Source organism: Curcuma longa, chromosome 12, assembly GCF_044706935.1.
Source record: "Curcuma longa cultivar G26 ecotype Majalengka, Jawa Barat chromosome 12, ITB_CL_G26_1.1, whole genome shotgun sequence".
NCBI lineage: Eukaryota > Viridiplantae > Streptophyta > Magnoliopsida > Zingiberales > Zingiberaceae > Curcuma > Curcuma longa.
Genome location: NC_133872.1, coordinates 8,934,933 through 8,955,487, shown reverse-complemented (window position 1 = coordinate 8,955,487; position 20,555 = coordinate 8,934,933). Strand labels below are relative to the sequence as shown.

The 20,555-nt window shown below is 37.0% G+C and overlaps 1 protein-coding gene and 1 pseudogene across 1 annotated transcript; both read left to right on the top strand.

The window, feature by feature from the left end:
• The first annotated feature begins 11,527 nt into the window (after positions 1–11,527).
• Positions 11,528–15,844, top strand: LOC141843149 (CASP-like protein 4A3). Its single transcript, XM_074731184.1, has 3 exons — positions 11,528–11,959; positions 12,044–12,179; positions 15,445–15,844. Exons 1-3 carry the CDS (start codon positions 11,541–11,543, stop codon positions 15,670–15,672), a joined length of 783 nt encoding a protein of 260 aa, XP_074587285.1. The 5' UTR covers positions 11,528–11,540; the 3' UTR covers positions 15,673–15,844.
• Positions 15,845–16,170: 326 nt separating this feature from the next.
• LOC141843150 (pheophytinase, chloroplastic-like) overlaps positions 16,171–20,555 on the top strand; it is a 9,810-nt pseudogene continuing 5,425 nt past the window's right edge.

Here is a 20,555-nt window from a genome sequence, read left to right as displayed (position 1 = left end):
TTACAACAGTGACACAGATCCGTGAAAAGATCAGAATTCATTGACTGCCGGCTTCGTATTATAAAATTTTTTAATAATAAAATTTTAATAATTAATTTTTCTTTTATAATATGTCAATTGACAGTTTATTTATTAATCTGTCAATTGATCAAGCATTTTAATATTCCTATAAATTGTATCTCTTATGAGAAAATCTCAATGAAGAAATTTTATTTCTTTCCACTTTTTCTTTTCTTTTACCTTTCTCTATTATCCTTTTTCTCTAACATGGTTTTTCTTCTATCAGAGCCATGATTTCTTCTCTAATTTTTTTTTCCCCCTCCCCTCCCCTTTTCTCTCTTCTTCTTCATTTAATGTCGAATACTCGAAATAGATGTCAAATTTATCTCAGAGTTGGGCATATTGGTACTCAATGTCCTAAACGATATGACACAAATTTTATTGGTGGTCCTAAAGGTTTAAGACAATCGACTATTCACCTATGCATCCTAAAGCGCTCTCGTCCGTGCCTACTCTTGATAAACCACCAAAGTTTTCTTCTACTGAATGGTATATTGACACCAGAGCAACTCATCATGTCACATCAGATTACAATATCTTCACAGAAGTAACACCATACTATGGTTCGGACACGGTGCAGGTAGGCAATGACTCAGGTTTGCAAATTACTAACCTTGGAAACACATATATTCATTTATCTAATCGTACTTTTCACATGCGCAACATCTTTCACGTCCCATCTATTACTAAAAATTTATTTTCCGTACGTCAATTTTGTCTTGATAACGATGTCATTTTTGAATTTCATCGTAATCATTATTTTATAAAATCTAGCAGAACAAATACTATCTTATTTTCTGGGGGAATCAAACATGGCCTTTATTATCTTCAAAATTCTTCAATCAAGGCTTTCATTGGTGAACGTACAAATAAACCAGCTTGGCATGCTCGACTTGGTCATCCTTCTCTTCGCATTGTTCAGTCGATCATCAATAGGTATGATTTACCTACTTCCTCTACCTCCTCTCCGTCTCATTCATGTAGGGCCTGCATGGAATCTAAAAGTCATAAACTACCTTTCTCTTCATCTGATCATGTTTCTAATTTTCCACTTGAATTAATTCATTCGGATGTTTGGGGCCCTGCACCTATTTTGTCTAACCATGGTTTTCTTTATTATGTTACCTTTATTGATCATTTTAGTAAATATACTTGGCTCTTTCCTATGAGAAGAAAATCTGATTTATTAGATATATTCTGTAATTTTCAAAAATAAGTTGAAAGATATTTTAATCGTAAAATACTTTCTGTTCATTCTGATTGGGGAGGCGAATATCAATCTCTCCATCGTCATCTTGTCTCTTGTGGAATTGTTCATCGAGTCTCTTGCCCTCATACTCCAGAACAAAATGGCTCTGCTGAGAGAAAACACAGACATATTGTTGAAACCGCCTTAGCTCTTCTCCATCATGCATCAGTTCCACGTAAATTTTGGGATGAAGCTGTCTGTACTGCAACATATCTCATAAATCGACTTCCTACCCCATTGCTCAATCATAAGTGTCCTTTAGAAAAACTTTATAATCAAACTCCTGACTACACTTTTCTTCAAATTTTTGGTTGCGCATGTTATCCATGGTTACGCCCCTATTCTAAACACAAACTTGATTCTCGTTCACTACAATGTGTTTTCCTTGGTTATAGTAATTTGCATCATGGGTATCGTTGCTTGCATATACCTACAGGACGGATATATACTTCACGACATGTTACTTTTGACGAGTCTTTATTCCCTTTTTCGACAGCTTCTTCAATCTCTCCTCCAGATACAAGTGGCACTTTCTTGATGACACCTAACATTGTCGGAGGTGATGGCATCCTAGGTCCTGCTCCGGGGCTCTCTAACAACTATCCTATATCATCCGAATCACCTCAAGTTGCTGCTCCAACAAGAGCAAGACGCACTAACACTATCAGAAGGGATAATATGTTGGATCCTATTCCGTGTCCAATCTTGGAAGCCTCACCAACCAATAGATAATATGCTTTCTGGCTCTGACTCCTCAAATAATACAGGTTCATCGTCGAATTCACCATGTCAGCCCACTTCCTCATCGCCATCAACAAGTGATTCAAATGATAGTGATTCTCGTCGTATGCTTCCTTTAAGTGACATCTATGCACGTTGTCCACCAATGGCAACCCGATATCCCCTTCCACAAGCTTTAGTGGTCTCTTCAAAATCTATTGAACCGACTTATTTTTCACAAGCGAACAAGGATCCAAATTGGCGTAGTGCAATGTCTACAGAATTTGATGCACTTCTTCGCAATGGAACATGGACTCTAGTTCCGCGCACTCCCTCCATGAATGTTGTGGGCTCTAAATGGGTATTCCGCCTCAAGCATCGAGCTGATGGTTCTCTTGAAAGGTACAAAGCTCGTCTTGTAGCCAAAGGATTTAATCAACAACCAGGTATTGACTTTCATGACACCTTTAGCCCCGTCATCAAAATTACATCTATCAGATTATTATTATCGATAGCTGTCAGTTCTAATTGGCCTGTACGACAATTGGATATTTCTAATGCTTTTCTTCATGGTCATCTTGAGCAAACTATATTTATGGAGCAACCACCTGGGTTTATCCATCCACAATTTCCATCTCATGTTTGTCAGCTCAAGAAATCCATATATGGTCTTCGACAAGCTCCTCGTGCATGGTTTCATCGATTATCTACTTGGTTACAAGCTCAAGGATTTTCTGGATCAAAAACAGACTCTTCTCTCTTCTACAAATATAATGATGGATCTATGATATTTTTTCTTATTTATGTGGATGATATTTTAATAACCGGCAATGATCAAAAGGGCATCACAACTATACTTGGTCTTCTCAATCAAGAATTTCCTATTCGAGATTTGGGTAATGCTCATTTTTTTCTTGGTATTGAACTTATCCCACATGATGAGGGTTGTCTCCTCTCTCAGAGCAAATACATTACTGGACTTCTCCAAAGAGCTAAAATGGATGGTGCACGTCCGGTCTCCACACCAATTGCTATAAATAATTTCTCTGCAACTCCATCATCTCCAGCTATGTCTGATCCTCAAATCTATCGAAGTATTGTTGGAGCCTTACAATATGTCACTATCACACGACCTGATATTACCTTTGCAGTAAATCGTGCTTGTCAATTTATGCATGCTCCAACTGAACAAAATTGGGATAATGTAAAAAGAATACTTCGTTATCTCAAAGGTACTATTTTACATGGTCTTCTTTTATATCGTCATTCTTCTAGAGACTTACATGCTTATAGCGATGCGGATTGGGCAAGCTCTCCTGAAGATAGACGTTCTACTAGTGGGTATGCAATATTTCTTGGACGAAATCTTATCTCATGGAATTCGAAAAAGCAACCTACAGTATCTCGTTCAAGCACTGAGGCTGAATATAAAGCTATAGCCAATACAACATCTGAAATTATTTGGCTTCAATCGCTTCTTTCAGAACTTCATCTTGCATCAAATGTCCCACCAAAACTTTGGTGTGATAATATTGGAGCGACATATCTTACAGCAAATCCAGTCTTTCATGCTCGTACAAAACATGTGGAAATTGATTTTCATTTTGTTCGAGAACGTGTGGCAACTCGACAGTTATTTGTCTCTTATATTTCTGCAGAAGATCAACTTGCTGATATCTTTACTAAGCCATTGTCCAGACAACGTTTCACCAAACTAGCAAGCAAACTCAACGTCAAAGATCTCCCGTTGAATTTGTCGGGGGGTAAAAGAGAACTAGTTTTAAAAGAGAACTAGTCAATAAAAATTTATTATTAAGATTAGAACTTTTCTTTTATAATATGTCAATTGATAGTTTATTTATTAATTTGTCAATTGACCAAGCATTTTAATATCCCTATAAATTGTATCCCTTATGAGAAAATCATCAATGAAGAAATTTTATTTCTTTCCACTTTTTCTTTTCTCTTCAATTTTCTTTCTTCTAACAATTGGACCCGAAGGCGGTGTTCGAGAAGCAGGGGTCGGGCACTTGGGTGTCGCTCTACATGCACCGGCAGATGGTGAAGCTGGACGTCGAGAGGTTCCGGAGCGTGCTCTGGCACGCTCGGGAGATCTTTCGCCAGCCATGGAATTGACGATCACGATGCTCCTGTTCATCACAAAACCAGAAATTAATCGCTGTGCTTGATTGGTTTTCAGATTTTAACAAGAATGGAATGAAATTTTCCTTGAATTCCTTATCTTCAGATTCAGATGTTCATCGTTAATTTGTATTTCTTCAGTTTTATCCTGGTGTAGTTTTTTTTATATACATCAGATAGACGATCTTTCTCTAATTTATCTATCTATCTATCTATCGAGTAAATCTAAAACACAATTTATATACATTTAGATTATTCAGATGTTCGTCTTTCCCTTGATCCTCACCGATGTACTATACCTATGGGGGGTTTATCTTGGTCTTTCTTGATTCTTACGGGTTAGATACAACACTTGGTAAGAAATATGGATGCAGGGGCGACTCACGAATGATCCAACTTCAATGAATCATAATTTTTAAATTATTTTTAACTTGGATATCAAATAAGCATGATCGATTACTGATGTGGTGGGTCCTGTCCTAGCTTGATGTAGCAAGACAGGTCAATATATTATCCAACGTGGTCGGTTTGAGGTCAACGGTCAACCTTGCTTTATGGGCCCAAGCCCGTCTGTTGTTCGCCCGGTGTGTGTGGCCCATCCAATCCACCTGATCCACACGACACGCTCGGCTTTGGCCAGCTTGTCCTATTAACCTTGCCTGGTCAACTTAATCGGCCCGACCTTACCCGCCCGGGCCGTCTAATGCCCAGTTCGCCCGGGCCCCATAGTTCTCAGCTTACCCAGGCATTATTGCATCCTGTCCCCCAGACAAGGGCGGAGGGACGTTGAAGGTTACCCGGGCTGTAGCCCGGGTAAGATTTTTTAAGAATCTCCAATTATTCATTGTTTTTTTAAATAATAATATAAATTTACTTTTTTTTTAAGTATACAGCCCGGGTAATATGTTTTTTAAGAATCATGAATTATTCATTGATTTTTTTAAAAATAATAATCTAAATTTACCTTTTTTAAGCGTACAGCCCGGGTAAATTTTGTTAAAGTAAATAATTAATTTTTTTAATATATGGCTCAGTTTAAGGAAATAAAATAAAATACCTAATCAATACGATTTTTTTTCCTCGCTCAGCCGGTCGTCCTAACCCTCACCAATTTTTTATTCCACTGTAATTTCTTTTTCCTCCTCACCCTCCCGCCTCCACCACAATTTCTTCTTCCTCCTCACTCGCCCCGCCCCCCAACCTAACCCTCACACGATTTTCTTCCACCGTGATTTCTTCTTCCTCTTCACTTGCTCGGTCGCTCGATTTCTTCATACTCTTCTGTCACTGTTCTGTTCAACGATTGCTTACGAATTTTCTATCTGTGAATCACGACTATTATAAGCGATTGCAGCCGGCGTGACTATTGATTCTGAGATATAAATTTGTTCGCATAGATACAGGTATTTTCTTATGATAGATAAATTATTATCGCATTCATTATATGGTCAGAGTAGATTGTTGGTATGTCATATGGTATATATACCCAAGGACAAAGTCATATGTTATTCTACTTTAGTCCGAGGGCCAACAACGGCCATGATGTTAAAAAGGAAGATATCGGGTGAGTCGGCAGTAGAAAAAAAAAGACAGCTTAGGAAAAAGAAGGATGTTAGATGAGTTGATGGTGAGAAAAAAGAAGATAAGTTGGGGTCCGAGATCAGCCCGGGTAGATCGGCAATCCTGGCTCCGCCATTGCCCCCAGAGCCCCCGATCTAATCGGTCTACCAGGGGCCTTGGGCTCGCTTGCTCCCTCCGTTCTAGTTAGTCAGCCCGCTAGAACCACTCCTGCTACTTAGCCTGCTCAATTGCTCAGGGCACCCATATCGCTTGAATAAGCCCGGTCGACGCCGGCCTCAGGCCTCTCCCCCACGTCGACATCCACCCCGCCTTCAGTCTCCCGGCTAGCTGACAAATGGGCTAGAGACAACCGAATATGTGAATATCTGCTCAGGGAAAAAGGCAATAGCTTGGCAGCCACGCCCCGCCTCTCAGTTGGTACTGCATCTCCACTTACGGCTAAACGACAAGAGTAACATGTAGGCTCAAATCACAGGGAACGGGTACTAGGCGCATCACCCCTGCCCTCTAGCTGCCGCCCTACTGGTGTAGATGTCAGAAGCGCACAGAGCTTGTCTCCCTTGATACTATCACAGTCCGCTCCTCTGACAGAAGGAATGTTCCCCTTGAAGGTATATGAGTTTCCATGAAGGTACAAGCTCTCTCTCTCTCGAGACATACGCACATTTTTCACTACAACTGTTTTTCTTCTTCTTCTCGCCCTCTTCATCATTGGAGACTGACTTGAGCGTCGGAGTGGCCTGCCGGGAATCCCCGGCACCCGCTAATCCTTGCATTCATCTGTGATCTTTCAGGTCTTGCTAGCGCGGGGTCCACAGTGTCCTAGGTGGCGGTTCGTTGACTGTTGGCGTGACCGTCGGCGACATTTGGTCGGAACAATTACTAATCAAAACTTTTCAAATACCTTTATTCGGTATAGATTCTATCATATCGATCCACTTTTAGACCCATTCGATATTGTTTAATTAGTGATTCATCCGCGACTCGAAACTTATTTTTTTTATTATTTATAGTAATTTTTTATTTTTAAGGAGTTTAGATATTTTTGATTTTTTTCAAATTAGGATTTGGTTTACAGTCTATTTACATGCATGTTTAGTAATTTTCAGCTATCGCAATTTTCTCTTCGTTTTTCTCAATTTCTCCTACTTGTTTTCTCTCTAATTCTCCTCTAATCTTTCGTCCCAGAATATTTGCTATTTTATCCGACATCAAATATACACCATCAGTACCATAAGAGGATCAAAAATATCTTAAAATTGACTTTTGAATGTGTATAAATTGTACTTCAAATTTACTGGACGAGTAAACAAAGACGCAAGTTGTATATTTACAAGATTAGTTGAGTGAAAGTGAATAAATCTCTATGCTCCTCATCAGTGAAGAGATTCTGATATGGTCAACCTAATTCTTTCAGAAGACCAACCTCCTTGTGTGCTTCTTCTTCTTCCGCAGAATTTGGACTTCGTAGACGATGTTCACATAAAAATGATGACTATTTTGCTGCAATCAAGTCTATCGTCTTGTCTTCTATATTTAATTTTACCGTATAAAATGATGTGATTAGATTCTTGTGCTGAATTTATTTTTTTGTTTCGAGTTCTCATGCTTTTGAATTTATACGGTTAGAAAATTATAATTCCCAACATTTCATTATTTTCTCATGGAGATCAGCACTTTGTCGGTTCTCCCATCTTCTTCATTTTAGCAAAAGGTAGAATCCACTACCCCAACGGCCCTAGACAGTTGACCCCACGATCATCTATAAGGAGGTAAATCGGGAAGCTATAGTTGACCACTACGGGGGAGGGCATTACCTCGGCTTCGTCGATATTCGACCCTTGTCCACTTTAACAAGTCTGCCCCATAATAACCAACTCAATAATGCCCCAGGGCGTCGGTTCTCCCATCTTCAATTTAGGGTATGTTTGCTTGGATGTAGGAAAATTATTTTATTGATGGGGAGGAGATAAGGAACAAAGGTGGGATGAGAACTTCAAAAGTGTTTACTTAGGTGTTAAGTAGGGGAAGAGGGGGAGGGAGATGCGAAGAAGGAAAATGATGCAGGAGATTTGAGTTTTGAAAGGTCATAATTTTTTATTCAGGTTGAACCATGAGACTTTTAATATATCAAATCGAAATTTTCATTATAAAGGTATAATCTGTAATGACCAGTACTCTTAGGTTAAAAAATATCATTTAAAGTCTTTTTGGAAGCTCTGAATAATTTTTATTATTGTATTAGGATTATTTTTGTCTTTTACATCATTAAGATTTTGAAACTATTTAAACCTTTGTTTAGTTATTGTTATTACATTATCTTTTATCTTAAATCAATTTTTATCATTTGTTTGTCAACACTGGTCAACACTTATTGAACTTTCTACTTGTCAATACTTGTCAACATCTTTTTAGATTTTTTTTTCATTTACCAATATTATTTCAACTTTCATCATTGTCAAGTCTTTGGTCAATCTTAAGTCACTTGGACTTCATTCAATATCAAGTATTCAGTAACTCTTGACCTACTTAACATATCAACCTAACTTAAACTCAATCAAACACATTGCCCAAACATCAAGACACAACATATTATCCAAATATGATGGCGCCAATATATTGTCTAAACATCAAAATGCCAACCCTTTATTAATATTCTTTTGTACTTATTATTTCGTTGTAAGAGTTTTTCCGTCTCCGAAAAAGTTTCGAAAAGGAGATCAAACTGGACTCACGTTTGAGTGCGTAGACTTTGGATATTATATTCTTCTACTACGATTAACTTTGATGGAAACGACGAATGAAAAAGAAAAATAAATGATTAAGATTCACCCCCCTCTCTCAACCGCATAGATCCTACACAAGGAACATAACTATGGTCCATTCATATTTGAGGTTTAGGCAAGAAAGACATTGTATAAGTTCAAAAGGTCTAAGCAATCATAAAGTAATTGCTATACCATGTTAAAATAAATTATATTTTTAATTTAATTTTATCAAAAATATTATGCATAAAATATTTTTATATAAAAAATTATTTATTAACTTGGTCAAAGATGCTTAAATTTAAGTATCACTTTAAAAAGGTTAAAATTATTATAAGATTGTTATAGTAGCTATTTAAATGGCTACTCCAATAGCATATAGTTGTTCACAATAATATAACAACCATTAAACAACTTTGTAGTAGGAATTTAATGACTACTATAATTGTTGCAGCAACCATATTAATTGATTGTGGTATAATAACCACTTAATTATTGTAATAGTAGTCGAAGTGACTTATCTAACTGGTAAGTATTAAAATATGTGTTGTTTGAGATTTCAAATTCGAGTCCTCTTAATAATAAATATATTTCCCTTTGAGGAGTTTGTTGACTGATGTTGTTTCGACAGTGGAACTTTTTGTCAACATAGAGGTACAGCTGTGCCTCTAAAAAATTTCTTAGGAGGTTTCTGACTATGGGGTTGTTTTGGTGGTAGGGCCGATCACTATAAAAACTTTACCCATACTGTTTTTAGCTCCCGAGACATAGTTGAGTTGGTTACTGCGGGACAGTCTTATTGAAGTGGATAAGGGTCGAATCTCGGTGAAGTCGAGGTAATGCTCTCCTCCGTAATGGCCAACTGTAGCTTTTTGATTTACCTCCTTACAAATGATCGTAGAATCGATCATGTGAGACCACTGGATGGCGGATTCTACCTAAGTAATAGTAGTATTAAACATCTAGCCATATGCTATATTGTTATAATAGTTAGTTACTATAATAATTTTAAGATGCTTTTAAATATGTTTAAATAATTTTAATTAAATTGATAAAGAATTTTTTTAATATAAAAGTATTTCATATATAATAGATTTATCAAATTAAATCAATTTATTTTAATATAATATAGCGACTGCTATGGTATACTGAAAAATATCAAAATGATGATCCTTTTTCAAAAACAAATAAATCAAATGGGCATCTTATCAGTCATTTTATCTCAAAAATATCCCCTGACGTAGTATTATTGTAGTAACTACTTGTAGTTGCTACAACGTATAAAGCTATCCAATAGCTATTACAACAAATTTAAGATGAGTTTAAGATTTACATCGCTTAGAAGTTATTGAATATTTGCTACAACGTGTAGAAGCTACACAGTAGTTGCTATAATGTATTTATAATGAGTTTAGGATTTATGATTGTAACAACTATATAATAGCTTCTATAATTATTTTAAAATGATTTTGATGAAATTTAAATAATTTTAATCAAATTGATAAATATTATTTTGATAATATTATTTAGAGATTCTAAACCTTAAATCCTAAACTCACCATAAATACATTATAATAGCTACTGGGTAGTTTCTAAATGATGTAAATCATAAATCCTAAACTCACTCTGAACACGTTATAGTAACTATTGAGTAACTTTTATATATTGTAACAACTACTAGTAGTTTCTACACAATATAATCCTAAATTTTAAATTCTAAATTTATCCTAAATACGTTATGCAGCTACTAGTTAGCTTTTATACAGTGTAAATTCTAAATTTTAAACACTAAAGTCACTCTAAATATATTGTAGTAGTCATGGGTAGCTTTTACACGTTGGATTGGAGTAGTTACTCGATAACTTCTACAATAATACTAGGTCAAGAGGTATTTTTAAAATAAAATTATTAAAGGGGCATCTATTTGATTTTAATTAGAAATGAAATATCCATCTAACATTAACAAAAAGTGGAATCCGCCACCCAGCTGCCCCACCATTGTAACCAACTCAACTATGGAGATATCCATCTAAGTTCATCAAAAGGTGGAATCCGCCATTCCAGCGATTCTATACGGTCAGTCCCACGACCATCTATGAAGAGGTAATCAGGAAGCTACAGTTGACAACTACGGATGGAGATATTCATCTAACTACAATAAAAGGTGAATCTGCCACTCCAGCAGCCTCACATGATCGATCTCACGACCATCTATGAAAAGGTAAATTAAAAAGTTATAGTTGACCACTACGGGAGAAAGATATCCATGTAACTTCAACGTGTAACTTCAGCAAAACTTGGAATCCACCACCCCAGCGGCTTTACACGGTCGCCTCCACGACCATCTGTGAGGAGGTAAATCGAGAAGCTGCAATTAACTACTACAGGGAAGGACATTGCCTCGGCTTTGTCGAGATTCGACTTCAGCATGTAACTTCAGTAATAAGGTGGAATCCGCTACCCCAACGGCCCCACACGGTCGCCCCCGTGATCATCTGTGAGGAGGTAAATCGGGAAGTTGCAATTGACCACTACGAGGGAGGGCATTGCCTCAACTTTGTCGAGATTCAACCCTTGTTCATTTCAGTAAGTCTATCCCGTAGTAACCAACTCAATCATGCCCCGGGGATAACTTCAACATGTAACTTCAGCAACAAGGTGAAATCCGCCACCCCAGCAGTCCCACATAATCGATTCCATGACCATTCGTGAGAAAATAAATCGAGAAGTTACAATTTATTTCGACTTCATTGAAATTCGATCCTTGCTCCAGCACGTAACGATTTTATAAAAGACGGATGACTATTTGATTTTTGTCCTAATTATTATATGTTCTATTAGTTAATGTTAGTAGCACTGAAATAAAAATATTATCAATATTATCAAAGAAAAGTAAAGCGTGTCCGTTTTTACGATTATGATAATTAAAAGTGCCTTTTAAAAAAGAATTGGATGACACGCTTTGATAATAATAAATTGCCCCAACACTGTACCCTAACCCACCGGCAACGCGCAACAAGGCGATGACGACGGAACCCATCCGATCGCCGCTCCGCCAGGAGGACGCCTCCGCCTTCCCCTTCCCCCCGCCACCGCCTCACAACACTCCGATAGGCACTGCCCCACTTACGGAACCCACCGCGGTGGCTAGCCGGCACGATCTCTCGACGCTTGCGGCGAAAGTGGAGGCCAACGCTGCTCCTCCTCATGATTGGTACCCGTGGAACGGTCAGAGGGAGGCGGCTCCGCCGGATTCAGGCTCCAGATCGCGTGTAGTCACTGGTATCGTCAGTCGGGGCCGCCTCGAGAAGGGCATCCATCGTGCGGCGGTGGCCGCGCGACTTGCAGCGGCGGTTTTATGCCTCGTATCCTTTTCCGTTCTCTCCTCTGACAGAGACAAGGGATGGGCCCTCGACTCCTATCACCGCTACAAGCAATACCGGTAGGTTCGGCCCCTTTTTTTTCTCCTTCTAATTATAACCTAGAAATTTTAGCTTTGATGATGATCCTCCCTGCGAGCGTGCAGTTATTGCGTGTCAGTGAACGTGATTGGATGCCTCTACTCTGGTTTCCAGTTGTATTCGCAAGTCCACAACAAGGTTATGGAGAAACACATCATACGCCGTCCTCTGGGTGACTACTTTGACTTCGCCATGGATCAGGTATACCAACTTAAAGTGTTCTTTCTGCCTATGTTAGTTTAGATAATTAGTTTGTAAGAAGCTTTTGTTATCTTTTGATTCATTGCTTTAAGCATTTTGATATACTTCCACTGAATTCTGAGATGATTTAATGAGTAACTAATAGTTCTTCTCTTTTGAAATATACAAATTGTCTTAACCTCTAGAAGAAGTCATCTCTTCTCAGTAGTTGTTTGCTAAGTAAGAATTTTTTTTACCTATGTAAGCAACTTATTTTTTATTTATGGACTAACCATAGGGCTATAAATGAGCCAAGATGAGTCCAGCTTTGTGTTTTTCAAATTGATATGGTAACCGACCCAAGCCAAGCCGAGCTTCAAATGAACGTCGTTGAAAAAGTTGTTCCAGCTTATTTGGTTTCTTTTTTACAAGCTTGAGTTTCGTTCGTTTAGATGTTATCAAGTTCTCAATTTGAGTGGTTTGATTGTTTGAAACTTTTAGATTTTAAAACTTATTTGGTTGGTTAGTGAGAGCTTTTTTGTTATTTGCAACTATGATAAGAGCTTTGCTGATGAAGATGGATCATAAACTTTGTTCGAGGACATTGTGAATATTGTTCATGAACAGTTAACTAGTTGAACATAATATGTGTTCAAGTTTTTTATTTAGTTTAATAAGTTGTTTAAGCTTGTTCATTTAATTGATCTTGTGTACATTGAACGATTATAAATAAGCTCTTACCAAGTCGAACACCAAGTTTGCGCACAAATAAATAATCATTTAGGGCAAAGTTAATAATAGCATAAGACATCTACTTGTTTAGAAAAAACCCATGATGAAGTTGTACAGAACTATTCTTGGTGCAATCTTTTACGTACGGAATGTATCTGTGACAACTTGTATTAATTAATAGAAAGCAATGTATAATTGCTTTTTCCTTCAATAAAGGATTCTCAGACATAGATATATATAATACAGGACAAATTGCTTTTTCATGACTCTCCCCTAAATAATGACCAGATAAGCAAGTATGAATGCACTAAATTTACAAGTAGATAGAAGCAAAACACTGATTATGGTCAAAATGTCACTATCTTGGCATGATTAAAATTACAGTGTAATTCGTAATTGCACAAGTGTAGCGACGCTTGCCTCCACTTATGTGGACTGGCAGTGTGCCTTTCCTCATCCATGGTACTTATGTGGACTGGTGGTGTTGCCTCTCCACCTTATTAACCCATGGAGTAACCAATGTGAAACTAAAGAAATCATCTGCCTGCCCATTGTGGTCTCTTAGCATTAGTCATCCTGTAAGATTTCTTTGGGTCCGTTATCTAAGGATGTGGTATTCAAAAATTAAAGTTCTATCCCTCCACCCTATCAACCTGTGGATCAACCGCTGTGTGACTAAAGATATAATGTCGCCTACATTCTGGACATCTGGAATTTTTTCATCCTATGACATTTCATTCAGTTACATCTTCTGAAGACTTGATATTTAGTAAACAATGGTCCACTTATCCTTTTCTTTTACACAAATGGATATTTTGTATGCAAATATGAAATCAGTTGACTATAATTGAAATTGTAGGTCATTTGAGACCAGTTTGGGAATTTCTTTCAGTTGCTAAGAAATAGTAGATCATTGAAATTACTTATAATAAAGTAGTGTTGTTTGATTTATGAAAAGAGCAAGACAAACTTTTTTCCTGTTTCAGTGAAAGGTATTGATTCCTTGTAGGTATGTAATGCAGATGCTTTTGGAGATTTATTGATCATCTACATATATGTAGATAAATCAGTTAAAAATCGATACTAGTAAGGAATATGATAAAGTGTGTGATTCAAGTCCATTCTGTTTTGTTGGTATAGTGATGATATGTTGCCAGATATCGGGATCAAGCTCTATGCATGGTGTATGCTTCCTCTAAATGAAACTATTCTGAGATAAGAAAGAACAAGGAAAAGGTAAGTCGTAAGCCTAGTACTAATATCAGGAGTGTAAATTTTGCAAATGCATTGAATTGGAAAACATTTGCAACTAAACTATAAGATAGGATATTATTTTGTAAATAGGTATCATGATTTCTGTGTGTTCGACAAGAATGGGAAATTGCAGAATGTATTCTTATCAAAGTAAGAGTACTGACAACATGGTTAGAAACAAGGATGCGAGCATTGACAACGTGTTCTCATGCTTGGTAGGGGTTAGGATTAGAAATTAAGCATCAAACATCTTAAACATAGGATTCATTGTTATGACTTTCTATATTTCTTTCTATCCCAAAAATATGTCAACCATTGCTAACATCTAATTGAATTACAAAAGACCTACCCACTTGATCAGACCTAATATACTGTTAGAGTTAGCGATTGGTATTTGTGTAGTTTAGCTTGCTTGTAGGAGTAGTAATACTTGTTTATTAGATCATGGAGTTTTCATGGAAATCGACATTGAGTAATTTTGCTCATTCTTTTGTAACCAAATTCAGAGGAAATAGAAAAAATATATTTGTGAAACAACAGAGTATTAGTTTATAGCTCAAGTAGTTTTAACCAGGGATTGAAATTTCGAGCCGTATCGTGCGATACGAGCGAAAATTTTCGTTTCGCCGACGGACCGGCATAGCGGTTCTGGCCGGGAGACGCCTCCCGAGGCGTTGCCCGAGCGCGGTGACGCCTCCAGAGGCATCGCCCGAGCGCGGTGACACCTCCAGAGACGTCGCCCGGGCCCGGCGACGCCATTGGAGGCGCCGCTCGAGCCCGGCGACGCCACCGGAGGCGCCTCTCGAGCCCGGCGATGCCACCGGAGGCGCCGCTCGAGCCCGACGACGCCTCCACGCGCGACCGGGGGCACAAGCAGTCGGGATTTTGGATTTTTTTGGGGTTTTTAACTTAGGTTTAATTGAGATTTTAATAATCAATTCCTAACTATAGTTTGGGATAATTTAAATAGACTTTATTAAAATCCATAAAATTATCTTATTATTTTTTAAAAATATTTTATTTTTATTTTTAAATATTTAGATTAAATTTTTTATTTTAATTAATATATTTTATATTTTAAAAATATTAAAATTATACTGACACGGTACGATACGGTATCGAAATTGAATCATTCCGGTCTGGAATTGAAATCTCGATACGGTTTGATATTTTAAATCTTGGTTTTAACTACTACTGTGCCCTTTCCAATGTTTTTTCCTCAAAGTTGAAATCTGATGAATGGGATGATTATAAATGAGGTGATGGATGGATGCATGAATTGTTGTATTGCTGATTACAGATACTGGCATATCTTTTGATTTCCTCATCGTCCTCGGCCACTGCTCGAACTGATGACTGGGTGTCCAACTGGGGAAGAGATGCATTTCCCAACATTGCTACTGGTTCTGTTGCCGTTTCGTTCCTGGCTTTCCTTGTGTCTTTTTCATTTATTATTAAAATAACATCTCATTCGGCTTCTGCACAATTTTTTCTCTCCAAATTATTTTTATTTTTGATATTATTGTAATAATTATAAGATCATAATTATTATATAATTATAGTTTTAATTTAGTAGCAATTACACTTTCATAATTACTATGATATAATATTGATTAATACTAATTAAAAATAAATGTCTATAATATTGATCAATATTAATTAGAGATGAAATGTATATATTATAATAATTATGAATTATAATTATTACAATATAATATTATTAGTATTGATTAAAATTAAAATGTCCATATTATAAGTTGAAATGGAAGGAAAGTTTATTCCGTTCAATTTCAGATGGATTAAAAAAATACTTGAAAAATAATGCTTATTTTTTTTAATCTGTGAGTTCATTATGTTTTAATTTGTGAATTTTGAAGAAATTGACGTTTCTTACAAATAATAGTAGAGCCGATTTGATAGAGTCTCTTAAGGACGGATTTCATTTTTTGTTCAAGTGAACGGATAAAAGATATTCAATCCATTCTTTTTCTCGTCGGCACCTCCAAGTAAACAGCTAAATCTATCCAACTTCGTCGGCTCGGCGGCTTACGAGATGCCACGCCCATGCCTGAAGTCGGCCACACAGATCCCCTTTCTCCTCCTCCATGTCTGCTTTCCTCGCCGCCACGTTCCCGGCGTCCCGGCGTCTTCCGTGGGGGATTTCTCCAAGTTTAGCGCCTTCGACAGGAGCATTCGTACGAACGGTTGGTCACGCTTCCTCTTTCAGTGCGATTTTTCTCGGATCCTCGAACTCTGATTCCTTATTTCAGGGAACAAATGCGGAGTGTCGAGAAGAGCTTTCGTTTCTGGAGGAATCGCCTTCTCAGTTTGCTGTTCCTTGCTGACTGCGGATACTGTTCAAGGTTCGCTCTCTTTTCCTATTCTTTAACATTGGCCTAAACAATCCTTAAGTTTCTTGTTTGTTAAATTGACCATAAGTAATTTATGAAAAACAATCCGCAAATAAAGATGAAAACTGATGTTTTAGAACATATCACACTCTAGTTCAACAACATCCACGAGCTGAGTCGGCCCTTGTTATGACAAATGTGATAGGAACATCCAGAATCAGATATCGAAGAGCTTGAAAATTGATCAGCCCCATGAGACACTGAAAGATGTTACCTTCTTGGATTTGATCAGAACTTTTGGCCATGCTAATAGTCTTGGTCTTCTGCAGTTTGCTCACCTTTGCTTTCAGATGTCAACAATCCTTCTTAACATGCACTTGTTTCTTGTAGTAGTAGCACTTGGCATTCTTTACAATTCTAAAAATCGATCTGGATCAACCTCGATTGTCAGGTTCTCGCTTAATTTTGCGCCCTCTCACAAATAAACCGTTAGCTTGACTCTTCCCATATTGTGATTTCCTATTTTGTTCTTCTGACAACAAAGCTGAAGAGACAACATCCAAATCTATGGTCTCTTTGCCATAGGTTAGTGCGGTAATTATAAGAGGGAGGCAAAGATCTCGATCACAACAATGCTTTGTCTCCATCTTCAGTTTTGACATTAATATCGAGAAGCTAGCTTAATAGTTTTTTATAGTTATTCAATGCTAATAAACAGAAGTAGCTTCCTTCATCTCCAAGGTGTACAATTTTCTCTTTAAATAGAGCCGGTTGCTAAGAGATTTTGTAGTGTAAAGACCATTTAGTTTGTCCAAAGTTAAGCAACAGACTTCTCCTTAGCAACATTATAAAGAACTTAATCAGCAAGGCAAAGTTGAATGCTACTTACAGCACGGAGATCTAGGTTCTTCCAATGTTATTTGATAAAATGGGGTTTGCTTCTCTTCCTTTTAAAACTTGGTGCAAGACTTGTTGAACAAGTAGGTCATTCATATTGATTTTCCAAAGGCTAAAATTCTTCTTCCCATCAAACTTTTCCACCTTGAACTTGGAATTAGAAATCTTGGACGCCGTGTTGGAGAATCTAAAAATCTTGGTTCTGATACCATTTTTCATGTAGAAGATAGGGTTAGGGAAGAAAGTAATAACAAAAGAACACAAAGAAAGAGGCACAATACATTATTTACTCTCAAGATGAGAGCTACATCCATGGGGTAATGACAATGGCTTCACTGGTCACGAGGTGTACAACCAAGAGTACAAGATCACATTCTAAACTTTGTACTCATACCTCCAAGGTTCTTATTCTATAACCCCTTCACAATGTTCACTACAATGTTCACTACCTAATAATTCAAGGTGCTCTGCGGCATCCATTGATATAGCCATGTCAGAGCCACACAAAAGGTTAAATCATTTAATGTGATTACACCATCCAAGAAGCCATCAGTGCCTCCATTTCTGTTAGATGTGTATATCCGAGACACCATCACTAATTCTAAGAAGTCCCAAAGAAATCAAAGCACCATATCAAAAACCAATATAGAAAGCATGAAGTGTCTCATGATTCCCGTCACCTGAAATATGTATGCACTGAAATCTTATAAATTGTACTTTTCTTTAACATATGGAGTTTTGTTGTCATCACAAATCTTCTGGTATATTACTTAGGATTTCATTATATTTTAGACATTATATATCATGTCTATGTAGTTCATCCTTCATCTTATATCGGACACATTGAAAAGTTCAAATTAGAACATTGGCTGTTTTGTCCATTAAAAAACTAATCAATGTTCGTTTTTGTATTCCAGGAATAGACAGATTACCATTTAGAGCAGAGGGCTATAACTTTTGGACATGGAAGGGATGCAAGATCCATTATGTAGAACAAGGAATGGGGCAACCTGTCATCCTCATTCATGGATTTGGTGCTTCTGCCTTTCATTGGAGGTAATTGTTTTCAAGCTATTAGTGCTACGAAATCTTGTTTCTATATATAATGCAGCTATATGACATTAACATTCAAATTTCTAATTGCACACTTAATGAAAATTTATAATTGTAATAATCAGATTTAACATTAATGAACGAGTTGCATATTGAAATGAAAAATTATGCTTTCTTTTTTGTTATTCCACAAATCTTAAATGTCATATGCTACAGAAAGCTTGTTTAGCGACAAACCATAGTAAAGTGGCTTGTCATTAATGTTTGAATAATTTCTTTCAACTTCTAATCTAATTCAACAGTCAGAGAACGTTTCTGTATTTAAATCCACCATACCATTTGCGCTCAAGGTTTATGCCCTGGATTTGCTAGGCTTTGGATGGAGTGAGAAGGCTATCATTGACTACGATGCAACAATTTGGAGGGACCAAGTGTCTGATTTCTTAAAAGAAATTGTGAAAGAACCTGCAATCTTAGTTGGAAATAGGTAATGCAATTAAGAATACTAAAGGATTTATATTTTGTTTAAGTTTTGACTGCATTTTGCAATAAAAAAGTTATTAGGGTAAGGCACTAGGTAGTATCTTTATTTATGTTTATTATTCAATGTAGAACTATAAGTTCCTAGTGATATATGATATTTATGCACGAGTACTTAGAACTGTAGGATAAACTAGTCACCATGTTCTGAAGATTAGGAAGATGCAACTCTTAAGATGGGATAAAACTAATCTTCTAATTTCTAAAGATTAGAAAGATTCAGAAAACCTAAGTTATTGTGGATATATTAAGGAAATTTAAAGGGATCGGCTACAAGAGCAGATGGAGGTGGTATAGATAGTTGATACAAACCTTGAGACTTATTCCCAACACTAATCTAATCTCTGTCCTTGTCTGTGAATTTTAAATAGAAATCAATCTACCAATAAATGCCATTGAACATTTTAAAGATTTGGTAAGTTTATTGACAGATGATAACATATTCCAAAGGAATTCATAAACAAAAATAGAAAAAAGGATAAAGCAATAGAAACTTGTCCAATGTCTTTTGTCAATGTGAAAGAACCATTGGCATATATGATATTGGGTGGTGAACTAAGTGAGTAGAGAATAAGTGGATATTATCAGACGTGTTCAAAGGTTCCCAAGCAATGATTTAAGTAGAATGCTTAGTGGTATGTATCATAAATGCAGTAGAAGTACCTTCATGAGATAAAACAACATTTGATTGAGAAGAGACATCGCTGAAGAAGACTGGTATACTCTATAGGAATTGTAGTGGAGTTAGAGTCAAAGAAGATAGTTGACTATACAACATTGGCGGTGTATAGAGGATGTCCTAGTAGATAGCGAGGGAGTAGCAGACATCTTGTATGTGCCAATATTTTTACAGTGGGGTGCATTGGATCTTATTCTGTTTACCAAAGTGACCTTCATAGCATTGTTGACATCCATGATTTATCTACAGCTGTGACTCACTAGATGACAACTGAGCAGCCATGGTTGGTGGAGGAAGAATGTAGCTTTTCAAGTTTCTCATCCTGGATAGCTACTGATTAACCCTGCAGGAAGGGTCTAATTAAGATATTATAAGGATTCAGGGAACTCAGCTTCGACAAACTTTTGGGCAACCAATGTGTATAATATTTCTTCCAGAGCCCTTTCCTCTTATTAGCATTGACCTTAACAATTCTCTTGCACAAAACAATATCAGTCCTTGAAGGAGCAGGTTCCTCGTTCATCTCAGCTGTATGATCTGTCTGGAGTTGCTCAAGTTTTTGATTATGAGCAGCAGGTAAGCGATGAAGACGGTTGACAAGGATATGAAATAGAAATTGGCCAAACAGCTATTCAAGCTTGAGAGGAGTAATCCACATTTGAATCCTTCATAGAAGAAGATGATGATGGCATAACAATGCTCCTCTATGCACCTAGTTATCATTGTCTGTGCTTTGGCAGATGGAAAGTAAAATAATCCTTGAGGCTGGTATCAGGCTTGAATTTGAAAGAGAGGAAGCTGAGCCCATGAGCTGCCAAGATGTAGGACTTCAGGCCAAATTATAGAGGATCAAAGGAGATCGAAAGCCTGTTACCTCTACCATCATCTGAA